The sequence below is a fragment of the Anarrhichthys ocellatus genome, unplaced genomic scaffold, assembly GCF_004355925.1.
Source record: "Anarrhichthys ocellatus isolate YVR2014 unplaced genomic scaffold, GSC_Weel_1.0 scaffold13, whole genome shotgun sequence".
Lineage (NCBI taxonomy): Eukaryota > Metazoa > Chordata > Actinopteri > Perciformes > Anarhichadidae > Anarrhichthys > Anarrhichthys ocellatus.
The window spans coordinates 1,724,674-1,740,607 of NW_022280043.1; the positions used below are offsets into that span (position 1 = coordinate 1,724,674).

A 15,934-nucleotide genomic window follows, 5' to 3' on the forward strand; every position below is an offset into this window, starting at 1 on the left:
CTCTGATCTGCTGCTACCTTATGAACCATCCCGACCCCTTAGGTCGTCTGGGACCGGTCTACTTTCTGTTCCCAGAGTCAGAACTAAACATGGAGAAGCAGCGTTCAGTTTTTCTGCTCCAGATACCTGGAACAAAGTTTCAGAAAGCTGCAGGTCTGCTGAGACCCTCAGCTCCTTTAAATCAAGATTGAAGACTTTTCTGTTTGCTGCTGCCTTTAATTGAACCAGATTCAAGGATATTAATCAATTTCCTGCATTTCTGCATTTTACTACTGTATTTCATTGCTTTTTAGTGTTTTAATTACTGTTTTTAATGTATCAATCAATGTTCTTAATTGGTTTAAATCTCCTTTTCTTTTGCCTTATGTTTTGATGTTTTTAATGTTTTTATGTGAAGCACTTTGAATTACCTTGTTGTTGAAATGTGCTATACAAATAAACATGCCATGCCTTGCCTTAACTTAATACAAACATGTGGCCAGTATGCAAATTAATGCTTCATGTGAACTGTCCATTGTGTGTCTTTCATGTGATATTTGTCACATGTATAAATGATAATACCCTCTAGTAACACCTGTTATCGTCTATCATCAGATGGCTATTGATGTTGTAAATGCGAACAATTTTTGCTGCCAGACTGTATATTTGTCCTGTAGAATTACTAGTGTAGAATTGACCAGTTTCAGTGTCCGGTAACTTGTACAAACCCCAGGTTTTGATTCGCATGCAGCTCCACCTGAAGACTGTTCAGTACATCCTTGTAATGTTCCACTCTACAGGTGATGTTGAGGCTCATTATTTTCAACTTTAATGCAATTAGCTTTGTCTTTATTCAAGAGGTGAAACAAAAAATGATATATATCTGGCCCGGGTTACATGTTATTTATAGAAGACTAGATAATTGTATAAATTAAGTTTTAAGAACTAATTAACAGACTATTTTATCTGGATATCTAATATTTCAGGCAAATGGAAATTTTTGATGAGAAACATACACATGGATGTTCTGTAATTATGTTTACATGTAAAAGTAAGACAAAAAAATCATTTATTTGCACACAAATGCACAGCGTTTAAGCAACAAGTAAGCAGTACACTATAGTTCAGGTATTAGTCAGAGGCCTCGGACGTGCTGTAACTGTGTAGGACTTGACCTTGAGTACAACACTAGCAACTCCTCTCAGGTCGGGCAGAGAGGCCCCGCTCTCAGGAGGGATGAAGTGGAAATCTCTCAGTAAGTAGGCAGTGAACAGAAAGAGCTCCATTTTGGCGACAGACTCTCCCAGGCAGAGCCGAGCACCCCCTCCGAAAGGGATCAGGGCTCGGGCGGAGTTTCCTCCTCCCTCCAGAAAGCGCTCTGAAAGCCAGAGAGGAGCTACTTTATTTGAGATCTGCTGAGCAAGTGAAAAGGAATGCACTTCACCTCACCGTTAGAGCAGTACCTGGTTTGAAGCTGTATGGGTCAGACCAAACTACAGGATCATGGTGTGCCCCAAAAAGATTAGGAATGATGACTGTGTTCTTAGGGATGAAGTAACCTGCAATACTAAACATGAATGGTGGTTATACATTTTCCATAATGCAAAGTTTGTGTGTACCTGCTGACTGATACCAACAGGAATATATCAGTATAGCATACTTTATAGACATAAACATTATACAACAAATTTAGACCCATTTGGTGCTGTCTAGTTTATTTATTTATTCATGATGTTGCTGGTTTGCAGGAAGCAAGCATTTTTTAAAGCAGAGGTTCATTATGTGGAGCAACAGTTCAGCCTGGGTCCCATGCTGTTTACTTGTTTTCTTTCCCAGTGTAGACATAATTGCTTTTTTGCACAGTATATTTTATGCAGGCGTTTTTAATTCTTTCTGTACAGCCATGTTCACCATGCTTTCAGTCTTGGTGTTGGACCAAGGAGTAAACATGATGAGTGAAGTATTGGAGGAACATAGGTCTGTGTTACAAGATTTGTAAACTGGTCTGTATTGTACCAACCAGTACCAATGCCTGCTTAACCATATCTGATCTTATAGACAAGTGGTAGTTAGCCAATAATCTTCTAATTCTTTCATTGTAACTTCATTTTGCCATTCAGCTGACCTGCTGTCTCGGATGGCTCTGTGTGGCACCGCCAACGGGGCAACCGGCCTGAGTCTGAGCACCTCGTTGATCAGAGAGCACAGGACGGGGAGTCTGTGTCTGTCACTGTACTTGGGGTATCGTCCCTCGAGTACTGTGCACAACTCGTCATACACTTTGGCCTGCACCTGAAGATTAAAGTAAAAGAGGGGAGAGGCACTGAGATAAACTTCAGGGTTTGTAAATATGTTGTTTTATGGTAAATGACGTGCCCTGCCTCTGGTCTGTGGAGGAGGAAGGCCACAGTCCAGTTCAGCGAGGCTGCAGTGGTCTCTGTTCCCCCGATGAGAAGGTCCACAGTGGCCATATGAACATGAACATCTGTCAGGCGCTGGAAACATGAAAACACATAATTTAGTACAGAAGTGCTGCTACTTACAGTATTAGTCTTGAATGACATTAGATTTATTCCCAATACATTTCAGAATTGATCTCCCCTGGTATTCTCTGTTCTACTTACCACTCTGGGATCTGTGTGGTGAAGTTTGTCAAGGCACTGGAGGAGGGATCCTGTAATTGTGTCGTCATTTTTCTTGTCTTGTGACTGCACAGACAACAAAGCAACAGCTGATTAAAATCAGCATAGCAGGAAATGGGATTTATGCAGCTAGGATCCACGTATACACATACAACGGGTTGTATATGATATCTTACAAATTCATGCACTTTTCTGGATACATACACAAAGACGATTAACTTGAATTTTTAATTAAGGCATCTATGATGTGAATTTATTTTCTTTCTCTTTCACTCTATAGTAACATATGCAAGCAGACAAAAACAAATTATATTTATATATATATATATATATATATATATATATATATATATATATATAGATTTCAGTAGATAACATTACTCATTTTATGATCCTGATGTCTTAATTGTTCTGATCACTAAGCCACACCGAGACATGCTTTTTGTTTATCTGTGACCACAACAATTTAGCAGAATTAAACCTCTTCATTCTTTGGCATTTGTTTTCACCAACCTTGTAATTGTCGAGATGTTGTCTTATAATTGCATCTCTCTTGGCCACCTCTTTCAGGAGACGGGCAAATACTGGATTGGGTAGTTTCTTTGAGAAAACAAAGGACAATGTGTAAAATCTCATTCTGAAGATGTTTGCTAGTCTTTGCTGTGATCTATAGTCAAGACAGTGAACATTAGCTGACTCTGAGCAGCGGGAAGGAGTCCAGAGCAGAAATCCAGGACGAGCCCCACAGAGCAACAATCTCATTCAGACAGATGTGCAGCTGCTGCAGCTCCGAAGAACTCTTCTCATACTAGAAAACACAGAGATTTATATTTTAACAAAACATATCAAAGAAATGCACTGTCCAGTAACAGAATAGTACATTACGAGTGCACAAGTTAACGCATGCTTCTAAGAAGAGCAACATGAACAGCGACCTTAGCCAGTCCCCAAGATAAACAGCAACCAGGCACAGCTGTCGATTAATGAGAAGCATATTTTGAAATCCATCTTTGACACTGAGAGATACTCACTTCTTTTCCAAAAGCCAAAGTGGTGATGACATTACTGGCTGCCACTGTGAAATCCTCCGAGAGGTCTACAGCACTGCCTTGATAGTCCATCAAAACCTAAACAGTGAACAAACCAAGCTTTATCTTTTTATGTGACCACTGTGGAAAGTCTCCAACATTTGGTTTGGATCTCTGCAAGCACATTACAGCCCTTTAAAAAAAAATAAAAATAGGGCACGATATAATTCCCTGGTGTTCATTTTGTTCCTCCTGTGTTCTGTACCTCTCTCAGATGCAGTGCCTGTCTCTCGATCACATCATGCAGTGATTGCTGACAGCAACGCTGCAAAGCACTGTGGACGAGGCGACGATGTGCCCTCCACTCCTCATTATAGTCCCCCAAAGAGATGGTGTGCCCTCCCCCGGACACAATGTCACCTGATGCAAGTCAGTACAGGTAATAAGGACATACACATTATGCATACTATTGCTGCAAAAGAAGTTTGAGTTGTTTACCTGTGTATGAAATTGGTCTCCCAGCAAAATCTGACCATTTTTTCACCAGTGCTTCTCTTATGACTTCACCACTATTAAGTACCACCATGGCTGAAAAAAACACAACAAGGTTTTGTATTGTCTACAAAAAAAGTTTTTCTTTTTAAAAGCTGAGTTTTTAAGTCAGTATTTGATATCATGAAATCCATAATTCTGAAATGGGATGATTACTTGTGTTTCCACATTTCAGGCGGTAGATGTTTCCGTACCGCTGTGCCAGATTGGTCAGGTGGATTGGCAGATGTTCATGCGTCAGCTCCATCATATTGCCTATAAGGAAGAGGCTGGGAGGACCCGGGAGGCAAGGAGACGAGGAGCGGGGCAGGAACTGACAGAGATACTGCAGCAGTCCAGATTCAACTACTGGATGAAGGAGTTAAGAAACACAAAGGTAAAACAGCGAGAGAATAAACAATTATCATATAAATACATTAGATCAAGTAATCAAGTTCAGTGGTGTACTAGTTTCCCATGTGTTAAGAAAATGTCCCATTCATTAATCATTGTATTTTCAAGAAATCAAAACACTTGATTGTACAATCAGCATGTTTAAATATACAGACAATAAATAGATAATTACCTGTAGACTTACTTCCCTTGTGGTCTTTCTGTACAGATTTGTCTCTCTGACCAGAAATACAAATCAGTACCGTCAACAGCACCACAACTAGGAGCACAGCTCCCACAGTGATAAATGATATTTCTATTGGCATTTTGTGTCTTCTCGCTGGTGTCCCCTTTCAGAAAGGTGGTCAGCACACTGCTTTGCCCCTTTTATAGTCTCCTCATCTGTCTCTGAGCTCGTCGGCTTGATACAATGTTGTTTTCACTAAAATCAAGGATGTCTAAACATTTTGTCGGTCAACATATCTGATAATAAGATAAATGCAACACATACACATGGCCAGGACTCGCTGAAGGGCATGATAACATTTCACAGTTGACAGGACAGTCAGTCATGGCATTTCTTTATAGTACAGGGAATGAAGAAACTGTTTTTCATCAAAGGATTTGGGTGTTTTAATTCACTGTAACAAAATCAAAAAATCGACACTTCAGACCCACATCAGCCACATTTATTCCAATGGAGAGAGACAGTGCATATTCAATGACAGTAGTAGTGGGGTGGCATACCATGGTGCTGCACAAAAAGGTATTGGAGTCAATACAAAACTGTGTTGAAATGGACGGGTCCGGCAGAATAGTAGAACAAGATACAAAACGTTGCAAAAAACATTTCTCCAATCCTTTGGTATATTTCCAGAAAAATACAGATTAGAAAAAAAAATGTTGCTCATTGAATCAAATGTACTGATAGCTGTTGTTATAGCTATTGAACCCACTGTACATGCAATTTCAGTTGGAAAGTGACCAGCAGTGATGCATCAACTGTGGGATTCACTGTCTTCTGGATTTCTGGAGCTTTAATTATCTGTTACAAATGAATGACGACTGATGTAATCTTAGCCATGAGTTGCAGGAGAGAACCTGGACGGTCTGAACTTCATCTCAACGAAGGGAACGGAGGAGTCTTTACCTTTCCAGTCTATCCAGACTACTCCCTGAAAACAGAAACAGAGAAGTGATGCTATTTGGTCAGTGTGCTGTATCATAGAAGATAAAAGTGTTAAAAGTTCATTATTCTATGTCCCAGAGAGGTGAATTGTACCTGATTATTACTGTTGATGCCATAAAGGCCATTCAGGTTGGCCTTGTAGCAGTTCTTGTACCACCAGCCTCCCATGTAGGCCCTGGCACAATGGATCCCCAGAGGATCAGGGTCCTTGTCCCGGGCTGAGAATGGGCGTCCATTATGGTACCTCATAGAGTCACCTGACAGAGAAATAGTGACATTGATGTATAAATTGTCAGACACTTGCCGTAATATGGTATAAACTGCACATTTCCAGTAAGGTTTTCACCTGCAGTTCCAGTGTAGCCAGACACTGCAAGACTGTAGTGCCTCTCCACTGAATCCACGGAGAAGTTTGAGTAGTGAGCGTATATGGTGTCATTTCCAGATCGCATATCCACCCTCAGACTCACAGGGCCGACACTGGTCAGATTGTGAAGGAGCTCGTTCCCTAATAGTGATAGAAGTTTAAAGTGAACAGATGAGGCCAATTTATTGAAAATATATATTTTATGCAGATGTGATGGTAATAAGAACTTGCTTCAACTGTACCGAGCCAGAAGTCTTCGCTGAGGTTTCCAAAGCCGGCACTGTATTCACTCCATGTTCTGTAGAAATCTGTCTTCCCGTTCATCCTCCTCTGGAACACCTACAAACACACATCAGATTGTTGTCCATTATCTAACATAATACTGCCATTTTCTCTGTGCAGAGTTTATAAATAACAGCAGTTTCTCTCACCGTCCAGCCGCCTCCATCAGTCTCCATGTCACAGTAGACTCTGACTGCTTGTCCCTCTTTTCCTAGCGGGTAGATATCCACTTCACCTGACTGCAGAGCTCCATTCAGCAGCTCCTGAGAACACTCAGTGGGGAAAGGGAAACGCGCTTTGCCTAAGGGATAAAAAAAACAGAAAACAAAAGAATATCTTTGTTGTGATAAAAGTATTGGTAGGACAGCTTAATGAGCAAGTATTGCATTACATGATATACAACACCTGTAAGGAATTCTGTGGTGACAACAGATGTGTATTGTCCATCTCTCTCGCCTTGTACCAGAACAATATATCGTGACATTGGCAACAGCCCTGTCAACTTATACTCTGTGATGGACTGGTCCAGGATCACCTCCTAATGTATACACAGAAAGCATACAAATTTAGGATATTCTGTAAATGTCAGGACTTTCTTCGTACTGCATGTGATAGTGATGAGGGGATATGAATCACCTTTGTGTCCTCTCCTGCCACCTGGTAGATCAGTCTGTAGCTGTAATAAACAACAGTGGAAGTTCTCCATGCTATCACAGCAGAGCGGGCACCCACCTCACTGGCTTTAACCACTGAGGGACACAAAAATGTATTGAGTTCACACACTTTACGCACAAGCTCTATATTTTACTGCCATCTTTACTCACCATGAGCTGTTGTAAATGTAGTTGAGATGACCATGCTCTGCAGACTGTCCTTCTGGCTCAGGACTTTGACTGTGTACAGGGTGCCTCTCTGCAGGCCTTTCAGCTGGTGCTCCACTGAGTTTCCAGACAGCATCACAGTCACTGTCACATTAGGAGCTGTGGCAAGAAGGAGAATTAATAACGTAGCGTAGCACAGTCATTAATGCTTTGTCATTAGTTATTAGGGTGATATTGCCACACTCACTCTTGGAGGACTCATAGCTGATGATGAACCGGTCTACTTTCCCCAGACTGGCTGTCCATTGCAGCACAGCTCTGGTATCTGTCACATTGACAACTTGCAGATGTGTTGGAGGAGCGGGCACTGCAGTCAAGACAAAATCCATTGTGTGTTTCTTGCAGATTTCACACATTAAGAGGAAACAAGTAGCTGTAGACAGTAGTAAGCTTATCTAACTGTGTACCTGTGGTGATAAGGGATGTGAGAGCGTCACTCTGGGCTCTGCCTTGTGTAGTAGTTATAGTGATAATGTAGGAGGATCCAGCAGACAGCTTGGACAGAACCACATACGATCGCTGCGACTCCACTGTCACAAAGCGGCTCTCCCCTAGCAGGATAATACATCACACATATCATACCGACAAGCAAGGGGATTTTGACTTGAGTTGCAGTATAAAGGCAGGCCTTAAACAAACCTGTGACGATGTTGGTGAACATGACCCTGAAGCTAGAGAATGCCGCCTTTGGTTTGGACCAGGAAACAGTGATAGAAGACTCTGTTACATTGCTGAAAACCATCTCTGTGGCTGGCTCAGGACCTGGTTAGAGAAATCAAAGAGATTTTTATTCGCATTTTACTACTCCCATTACTGATTGTGTTCCTGGTAGTTGTGGAGGAAATATGCTTTACTGAAAAATGTAGTACAACTTGAGTTACCTGTAATTGCAGTTGCTCTATGGATCTTTGATCTCCTCTCAGCTGCAGTGCCATACAGATGCAGGACATAGCCTGTGTTTGCCCTCAGGTTGCTGAACTCCACAGAGCGTACGCTACCAGGGACCACCATAGAGATCCTCTTTGTTTCAGCTTTGCCTTTAGATCCAATAGCTTTACTGGTTGTGTTGGTGCTCTCACTCTGTACCTGGATTTCAGTTGTGTTCTTAACTGTGGAGCCCTTGCCTCCTTCAAGAGCTTCGTCTTCAAACTCCTCTTGGTCATCTTCGTCACCCCCTGTCCGTGGCTCTCTTCTGATCACCGTGAAGTTCTTGAACATCCCTTGTGATGCTGTCCACGTGACAGTGAAGCTGTAGGAGGAGATGTTCACAACCTTTACAGAACCTAATCCAGATCCTCCCATCGTCCTCATGCTCCCAGATCCATGGATGGTTGTTTTATTCTGCAGAACTCGAGTCTCGACTGACGTTGCTGCAATGGTTGAATTAACCAGATACTGACTCCTCTGTGTCAACTTCTCTTTTCCAATTTTGCTAGTTTCAGTGTTTCTGTTGTCAACAGATTGCACATTTGTAGTGTCTGCCTTTACCTTCTTGTTGCGTTTATTTCCAGATGATTGAGTAACATTTTTTTCAGTCAGTGTGGACTGCTGCAATGTCTCCTTCCCTGTTCTGGTTTTGTTTGTTCCCTCAACCTTGGTCAGAATGGTCTCGATTTTAGCCGTGCCATTAGATTTCCTCACATTACTCTGGGTTACATTGGTTTGAGGTTCATCTCTTAGTTGGTCAGATCTAGGATGTGTTTTACTGGCAGTTCCTTCCTTAACAAGCTTAAGGTCAGGTTTTTGGAGAACCTTTTTAGAGGTCAGGACTGTTGTTTTGCCTTTGCGAGCCTCCTCTTGCTTTCTTCCCTCATGTTTCAACAGAACTTGACCAACAGTTGGGCGACTGGTCTTTGTGGCACTTGAAGAGTCTTTTGTAGTAATTTTCTTAACAGAGGCTTCTTGTTTTGCTTGTGTCTTAACAAGACCTGCTTTAGCATTAGTAGACACTTTGGGTTTGGTGTCAGTCTCTTTGGCGTCAGACCCTTTCTTCTGCTCTCTCTTCTGGAAGAGTGTGTGCTCTACTTTGGTTTTCTCCTGCATTCTTTCCTTGTCTTTGTTCACCTGCAGGGTCACCTTTCCTTTGGCTGTTTCTGAAATTGTAGAGTAGAGGTTACAATCAAAGTATGAATGTGATATTAGTCAAAGTACAACTTAAGGATACCTTCCTTTCCCTTAAAGATATGTGTCTCTAATGCTATCACATCCAAATAACTGTGCAGACTTTCACTTACTTTTATTACACTCAGCTCCTTGTGCACACTTACTGCAGTCTAGACCCATGAATCCCTGCTGGCAGATACATTTCCCCTTCTCACATTCCCCATTGCCACTACAGTCATTTGGACAATTTGCGGAACATGGACCTGGGCAGCAACAAAAATAAACAAAATGACTAAATCCACATCTCTAATGAGTTGTGCCAAATATAATAATCTGGTGAAAATGACGGAATTATACATTTATCTTTCAAAGAGGACATCTCTCTTTCCAGTCGTGCCACACGTCCTTTCAGCGCAGACATCTCGGCCTCACATCCCCCAATGCATCCACCAGGCAACAAGCTGATCTTATGCGTCATCACCAGAGGAGTGCCAGGCTTCAGCTTCAGCTCGTGCTCCTTGGTGTTGCTGGAGTCGCAGCCATTACTGATGACCACCTTAATTGGTTGTGCAGGGGCAAGCTTTTCTTTGGTGGTGGTGGCAATGGGAGCTTTGATTACAGCGCTCTGATTGGCAGAGGATGTGACCTTATCTTTGTCGGCTGCAGAACCACCGGGTGTAGCGACCTTTGCTGGAGTTGACGGAGCAGTTTGAACTACTGTAGGGGCAGGCTTGTCTTTGGTGGAGGGAGATTTAGCTACAACAGTCTGATTGAAGGAGGCCGTGGGCTTGGTTTTGACTGTTTTAACGCCACTGATGGGAGCAGACTTTGGGGATGTTGACTGAACATTTGAAGCTCCAGTGGGGGCAGGCTTGTCTTTGGTAGCTTTCACTTCACTGACTGTAGAAGCCTTTACTGCTGCTGTGGCCAGAGTGGATAAAACTGTCTGATTGACTGTGTTTAGCTTTGGTGTTGGGAGAATGGTCTGTTTGGCAAGAGCAGAAGTGGTTTTTGGTTTTGACTGGGTGAAAACTGCATTGGGTTTGGACGCATCACTTCCTGTGGCATTTCTCCTCTCATTGGTTGTGGATTGAAAGGAGGGAAATGGGGCGAGAAGGAGGAGAAGTCCCAGAGTAAACAGCATTTTGAGCCAGCAGCTGTAGCCAGAGATGATGGTGGATCTGTATGTATGTTACTGTGAAATTATGAACTCCTTCCTCTATATTTCTAAGACCACTTTATGCCAGGTTTCTCCTAGAAATGAAAAAAAAAACAGAGCTGACTTGTAACCAAGTTTGATGCATGACATTTAATTCCAAATAATTTTAGAGCTTTTTTTCTACCTCAAAGAAAGACTTTGCTGAGCATACATGCCAGTTTCACATATAGAGCTCCTATTCACACTTTGATGCTCCCTTCTACAAACTCCTGGCTATTAAGACGCTACACTTAGAGCAATTTCAGGTTTTGTGCCTTGTTCAAAAGTGACCTGACAGTAATTGCTAAAGCAAGGGACAGCAAGGGACTACTTTTTAAATTCAGTTTGAGAAACTTATTTCGGTAACCTTTCAGTCAGGTAGAAGGTTGTCTTGTCTAATTCTTAGGATACAGGTTCTCTAAAAGTTATATGCTGTGATCTGACATTTGAGAAGGTTCACTGTGCATTCGTGGACTGATGCATAAAAGCATATCAAAATATTTCTAAGATGCGGTTTTGCATCTGACTACATACCTGTTTCTTTTATATGACCCTGTATGTTGAATTGTCTTAATCCAAATTTCCCTGAGCACCAGTATAAGACATTGGAAACAATTAGAGTAAGTAAAAATTATTATTGAGCAGAAATATCAAAATGAACACAAAATTCATGAAAAGTATTTTATTACCTTTTTATTTAAAACTGTGTTTACTGGGGCACTTTTAAAAGTGAAGAAAAAACAATTATAGGTGGAAGAATTGCAGCAGTGTTCAAATCAGCCATAATAGTTGATTCAATGGCTTGCCAAACCAAGTAAAAATCTAAATTAGTTGATTCTGAACAGGAAGGAATAAGGTTACTTGAGCGGGAAGTGCTGAGAGTCTGCTGGAGGGACTAGAGAGGCAACAGAGCGTCACTGTATAAAACTGTGGGACACTGTACGTCTTTCACTATCCAGAAGGTTACATAATCCTCTGCACCCACAACTCATAATACCACTGAATATGTCCAGTCTTTGGTTTAAAACGGCAGAAATCCAATAAATCACGCGACATGTAAAGAAACTGAGGATGCTTTGCTACACAGCAAGGCAATTTTCAAATGTTGCATTGGAGTTCAGGGATTAACTGCATAATTAGCTGCAGTATTAACGGAATTAATAGACACTTTTTACTTATAGAATATAAATTGTCATACTAGCGCAGTAATTATTTTGATATAATATAAAATAATTAAAACTAAATCAAATGAATAAGGTAAATGATAGTATGTATAACCATACCACATTATATGTGCAAGCTGGAAATTACATATCATGTTCACCAATAACTGCAACTAGTACAATGTAACTGTTTTGGTCTTTTTAGCAACTAAAACACATTATTTTACAACAACATTACCTTTTCTCACAATTGTACTTATTCAAAACCCTGAGAAAAAAAATCAGCCATGCACTATAGTAGGATGTGAAAGAATATCAACAGACACCAAAATGCAGGATGCAGGACATGAGTCCATTCATTCAAAGAGTTACCACTCTGATACCATAATGGAAAAATGAACTCACCAGAGTAATGACTTAGTTCTTGGCTTTATCTCTTTCTGTGTGTTGCTCCCTCCATCTGGCTGGAAAGCTCACACAAATAGCTGGATGTGATCAGGGAGGAAAGAGGTGAGAGAAAGGACCACCACTAGAAAGGAGGAGAGTGATAAAGTCTGCTCCTACTTAAGGACACCCCCTCCCCCCTCCCCCTTCCTCCACGCCTAATGGTCCCACTCTATCAAACACCATGGAAAATATTTGTTTTGGACCAAAAAGTGTGGCATTTTTACAGATTTGAGCATCAATTATGATCAATATCTTATTTTCTCTTTTTTGTAATGTTTTGTAATGTCTCTATACATTTTGCTGGTAGATTTAAGAACTTAGCCTCAGTGACTCATTGATTTCTTTAGTTAACATATGAATAATTAATCACTTTGACTGCAACTTCTTTGTGAGTCAACATACTGAAATTGCAGTTTTGCTCTGAAACTGTATTCAGCACATGCCGGGACATTTTTCTTTGTTACTCAGTGTTACACAAAAATTGCCCGCATTTTGCAGCTTTTGCATCGCTGATGACAGTAATTCCAGTGTCTACTGTATGTCACTTGACTTATACCGGACATTAACACCTAGACACAACTTTGATTGTATAAAGCCCCGGTCTGAGAATTATGATTCAGCTGGAATACATAGCATAACACTGCAGGTATTCACTGCGGACTCTGGGGGACAGGAACCTCTCGCTATATGAATAGGCTGTTTGTTGGAAGTAATGAGATGTAACTACGTGGGAGTTATGTAAGTGACCAAGTATCCACCAGATTTAAGGAATGCTCTGTGAAGGCTCTGAATCTCTGACTAAATGGCCACCCACTATCCCACCTTTTGTAAACCACATGAAGACAGGTAAATCAAGGTCCAGATCAAACAGGGCATGAGTGACATTTTCCTAATTTTACAGGAGCGAATCATTGGACCTTTGTACTGTAAGATAAACTGACATTGATTAAGATTCACTTATTTTATAAACAAGTATTTGTACATTTTCTTATTTGTTTTTCATTTTTTTGTATGCGCTGGGCCTGTGAAGTCATTCTGCACCAGACTGCAATTCATAATTAATAAATGTGTCTCTAATTAACAGTTTAAATGAAATATCCGATGAAAATTATACTGGTAACAGATAAAAACATCTGTTACAGCAACTTCTAACATCACTCGTGTGTTTAATGAGGACCATGCCTTTAAGAAAACAAAGTGCTTCCTGAGATAAATACATTGAAACTGCTGATGGACACTCACCCTGCATTAGTAATGCGTAGCTAGTGTATTGTTTACAGCCCGCTGCCTGTTTTTAAATGGCCTGCATGAAAACAACAAACTAGAATATGGCTTGAGCATATTTGTAATAAATTAAACACAACAGCACATTAATAAATTACTGTAAGGTCAACGTTAAACTGTTTAGTAGTGTTTATGTCTTTATTTTGATAGAAAATGAATATGGCACATGGGATTAAACCATCAAATTATTTAATCACTAAGACAGTGAGCATGCAAAACCATTTTGCATAACAGCTGTGAGACTGTGGCCTATGCTGAAGAAGCCGCTCTCTCATAGTCTATTACTGTTACATGTACTCACTCTTTATATGTTACAGTGTGTGTGTATGTAAGAACCCTCACAGTAAAAACATATTTACCTGTAGATATTTTAGTTGCAAATGCGTTGAGCTGACATGTTTTTCTTGGCATGTACACCATGTTCTGATACTGATAGACAACTAACCTACAGTACATTACTGCAGCATCACAATTTAGTCAACAATAAAGTGGCGAATAACATAGTTATTATGGTTATTCCTATACCAGTTGCCAGTCAGCACTATGAGAATGTACAGCAAAGGGCCTGGTTGCTACTTGTTATAAAAGTGATTGGTATTTAAGGAAGGTTTGTGTTTGTTGTGTGTGAAAGTTGTGTATGATGTCTGACTTACACCTGGATTTATGGCAAAGCTTGATCGGTGGTGGATTCATCAGTTTGTGGATGTCATTAGAAGAGGAACGTGACAAAGAGTGACATACTGGAAGCATAAAGTGATGCACATCTGGCCATACCAAGGGAACTGCTGAAGATAAACGGATAACCACGAACTGCTTTGTATGCAAACGCCTGCTACACCTCTCATCAAGAGGATATTTTGACTTGTCATTTCCATTTTCAAGTGTCCCAGTAATTCATGGCAGAGTTACAGTGAGCCAGCATGCACAATACCAAGACCCTGAAACTGAAGCAGCTAAATGTAATTCAGCCATCATTTACTGTATTATTTACATCTGTGCTTTTCCTACTGCGACATGTAAGATGTCTTCTGTGAAAAAGGCCAATCCACATTAGAACCTTGATATTGAGATCAAACAGTAATTGTTACTGTAGTGTGGGCTCCCGAGTGGGTGGTCCTACTCCATCAGCGCCTCCATCTGCAGGCAGCCTCCAGAAACAGCTCCGCCCTCACTCAACTCCTTTCTGCACCTTAGACCACCCTCAAACCACTGACCCTGTGATGGCCTTTTGGAAAAATGGCTCGAAATACACCTTCAACAACTAAGGCTACTGCACAGCGAACAAAATATCCCCTGGTCGTACAAGCACATTTTACAATTCCCAGTTGATGCTGAAGCATATTTCGTGTGTCAGAGTAAGTGACACACTTACTCTGTCCTCGTGGAATATGTGTATTTACAGTAAATCCACAAATCAAAAGTATAAAACTAAATATAGGTCATTCACTCACCTCTGTCTTTGTTGAGAGACTACGTGTATCTCGTTGTGCTGCACAAACAGCCTGAACAATAACTGCAACTACTGTTGATTGATTGTGACTCATCAAAAGCACAAGTCGACACTGCTTTGTCATGTCAAGCCAACAAGAAGACCGCTTTTTACACTTTAATGTGCTGTTGCTTTTGGCTACCGACGGGGCACTAAAGTAACCCCAAGATGAAAATGTGTGATGCTGAAGTCTGCATATTTATTTACCCTTTATTGATGCAAATTTAATGAAATGTCTAATGGCGAAGGCTGAAACAGTGCAGGCATTGATCTGGCTGTGATTGAAGTGATGGTCAGTACTCCCGTGTTGCTTACTTTGGACCCGACCTCAGAGATTAGAATAATATAAGCGCATAAGCCCTTGCTTGTTCCTCGCCTCTCCACCCATGCCTCTCTCCTACTCCTGCTGCACTACTCCCTCCCACTACCCCTCGTTTTCTCCCATAACCTCTCTCCACATCACACAACATGTATTTAGTAATTGCGCTCTTCTGCAGCAGGTTTATAAGTGGAAGAAATTTGAGAAGAGGACTGTTGGCTCTCGAGAGCAAATGAAGAGCTATTATCTTTATAAGGTGATGATTGATCCAAATCCTCTCACTGTGTAACTCCACTGGGAGCAAGCGAGCCAGTCTTATGTACAGACTGTTATGCCATTTATGTGTAGTCACTGTGTTGCCAACCCCAAACCACTCCCCCTCTCACTTCTTCCTTACCTTGCAGATGTTGTTAGGAGGGGGGGGTAACTTTGAGGGGGGTTGCATTGAGTACAGAGACCCCTCTCAGAGCTGTTACTGCCAGTAAAAGAAAAATAAAAACATAAAAAGAAAAGCAAAATCTAACCAGTACACACAACTGAATCACACTATTTGAAAGGACATAAAAGTTTGTTTTTTCAGTTGCTGAGTTAAGTTCCATTTTCAAATAATTATCTCAACATATAACACATACAAAGGTA

The 15,934-nt window shown here is 41.0% G+C and overlaps 2 protein-coding genes across 2 annotated transcripts; both read right to left on the reverse strand.

Annotated features, from left to right (window-relative positions):
• Positions 1 to 1,103: 1,103 nt before the first annotated feature.
• On the reverse strand, positions 1,104 to 4,899 carry cyp21a2 (cytochrome P450, family 21, subfamily A, polypeptide 2). Its single transcript, XM_031853051.1, has 12 exons — positions 4,779 to 4,899; positions 4,358 to 4,546; positions 4,148 to 4,237; positions 3,915 to 4,069; positions 3,653 to 3,748; positions 3,319 to 3,429; positions 3,135 to 3,221; positions 2,604 to 2,687; positions 2,361 to 2,474; positions 2,105 to 2,271; positions 1,443 to 1,546; positions 1,104 to 1,357 (listed from the first exon to the last, which is right to left on the reverse strand). The coding sequence occupies exons 1-12, from the start codon at positions 4,897 to 4,899 to the stop codon at positions 1,104 to 1,106; spliced, it is 1,572 nt and encodes a 523-aa protein (XP_031708911.1).
• A 308-nt stretch (positions 4,900 to 5,207) lies between these two features.
• tnxba (tenascin XBa) lies at positions 5,208 to 8,622 on the reverse strand. The gene is made up of 12 exons (XM_031853445.1): positions 8,174 to 8,622; positions 7,932 to 8,054; positions 7,700 to 7,843; positions 7,480 to 7,599; positions 7,236 to 7,391; positions 7,048 to 7,160; positions 6,817 to 6,949; positions 6,561 to 6,712; positions 6,372 to 6,468; positions 6,109 to 6,270; positions 5,856 to 6,019; positions 5,208 to 5,748 (listed from the first exon to the last, which is right to left on the reverse strand). Exons 1-12 carry the CDS (start codon positions 8,601 to 8,603, stop codon positions 5,650 to 5,652), a joined length of 1,893 nt encoding a protein of 630 aa, XP_031709305.1. The 5' UTR covers positions 8,604 to 8,622; the 3' UTR covers positions 5,208 to 5,649.
• Between the last annotated feature and the right edge of the window lie 7,312 nt (positions 8,623 to 15,934).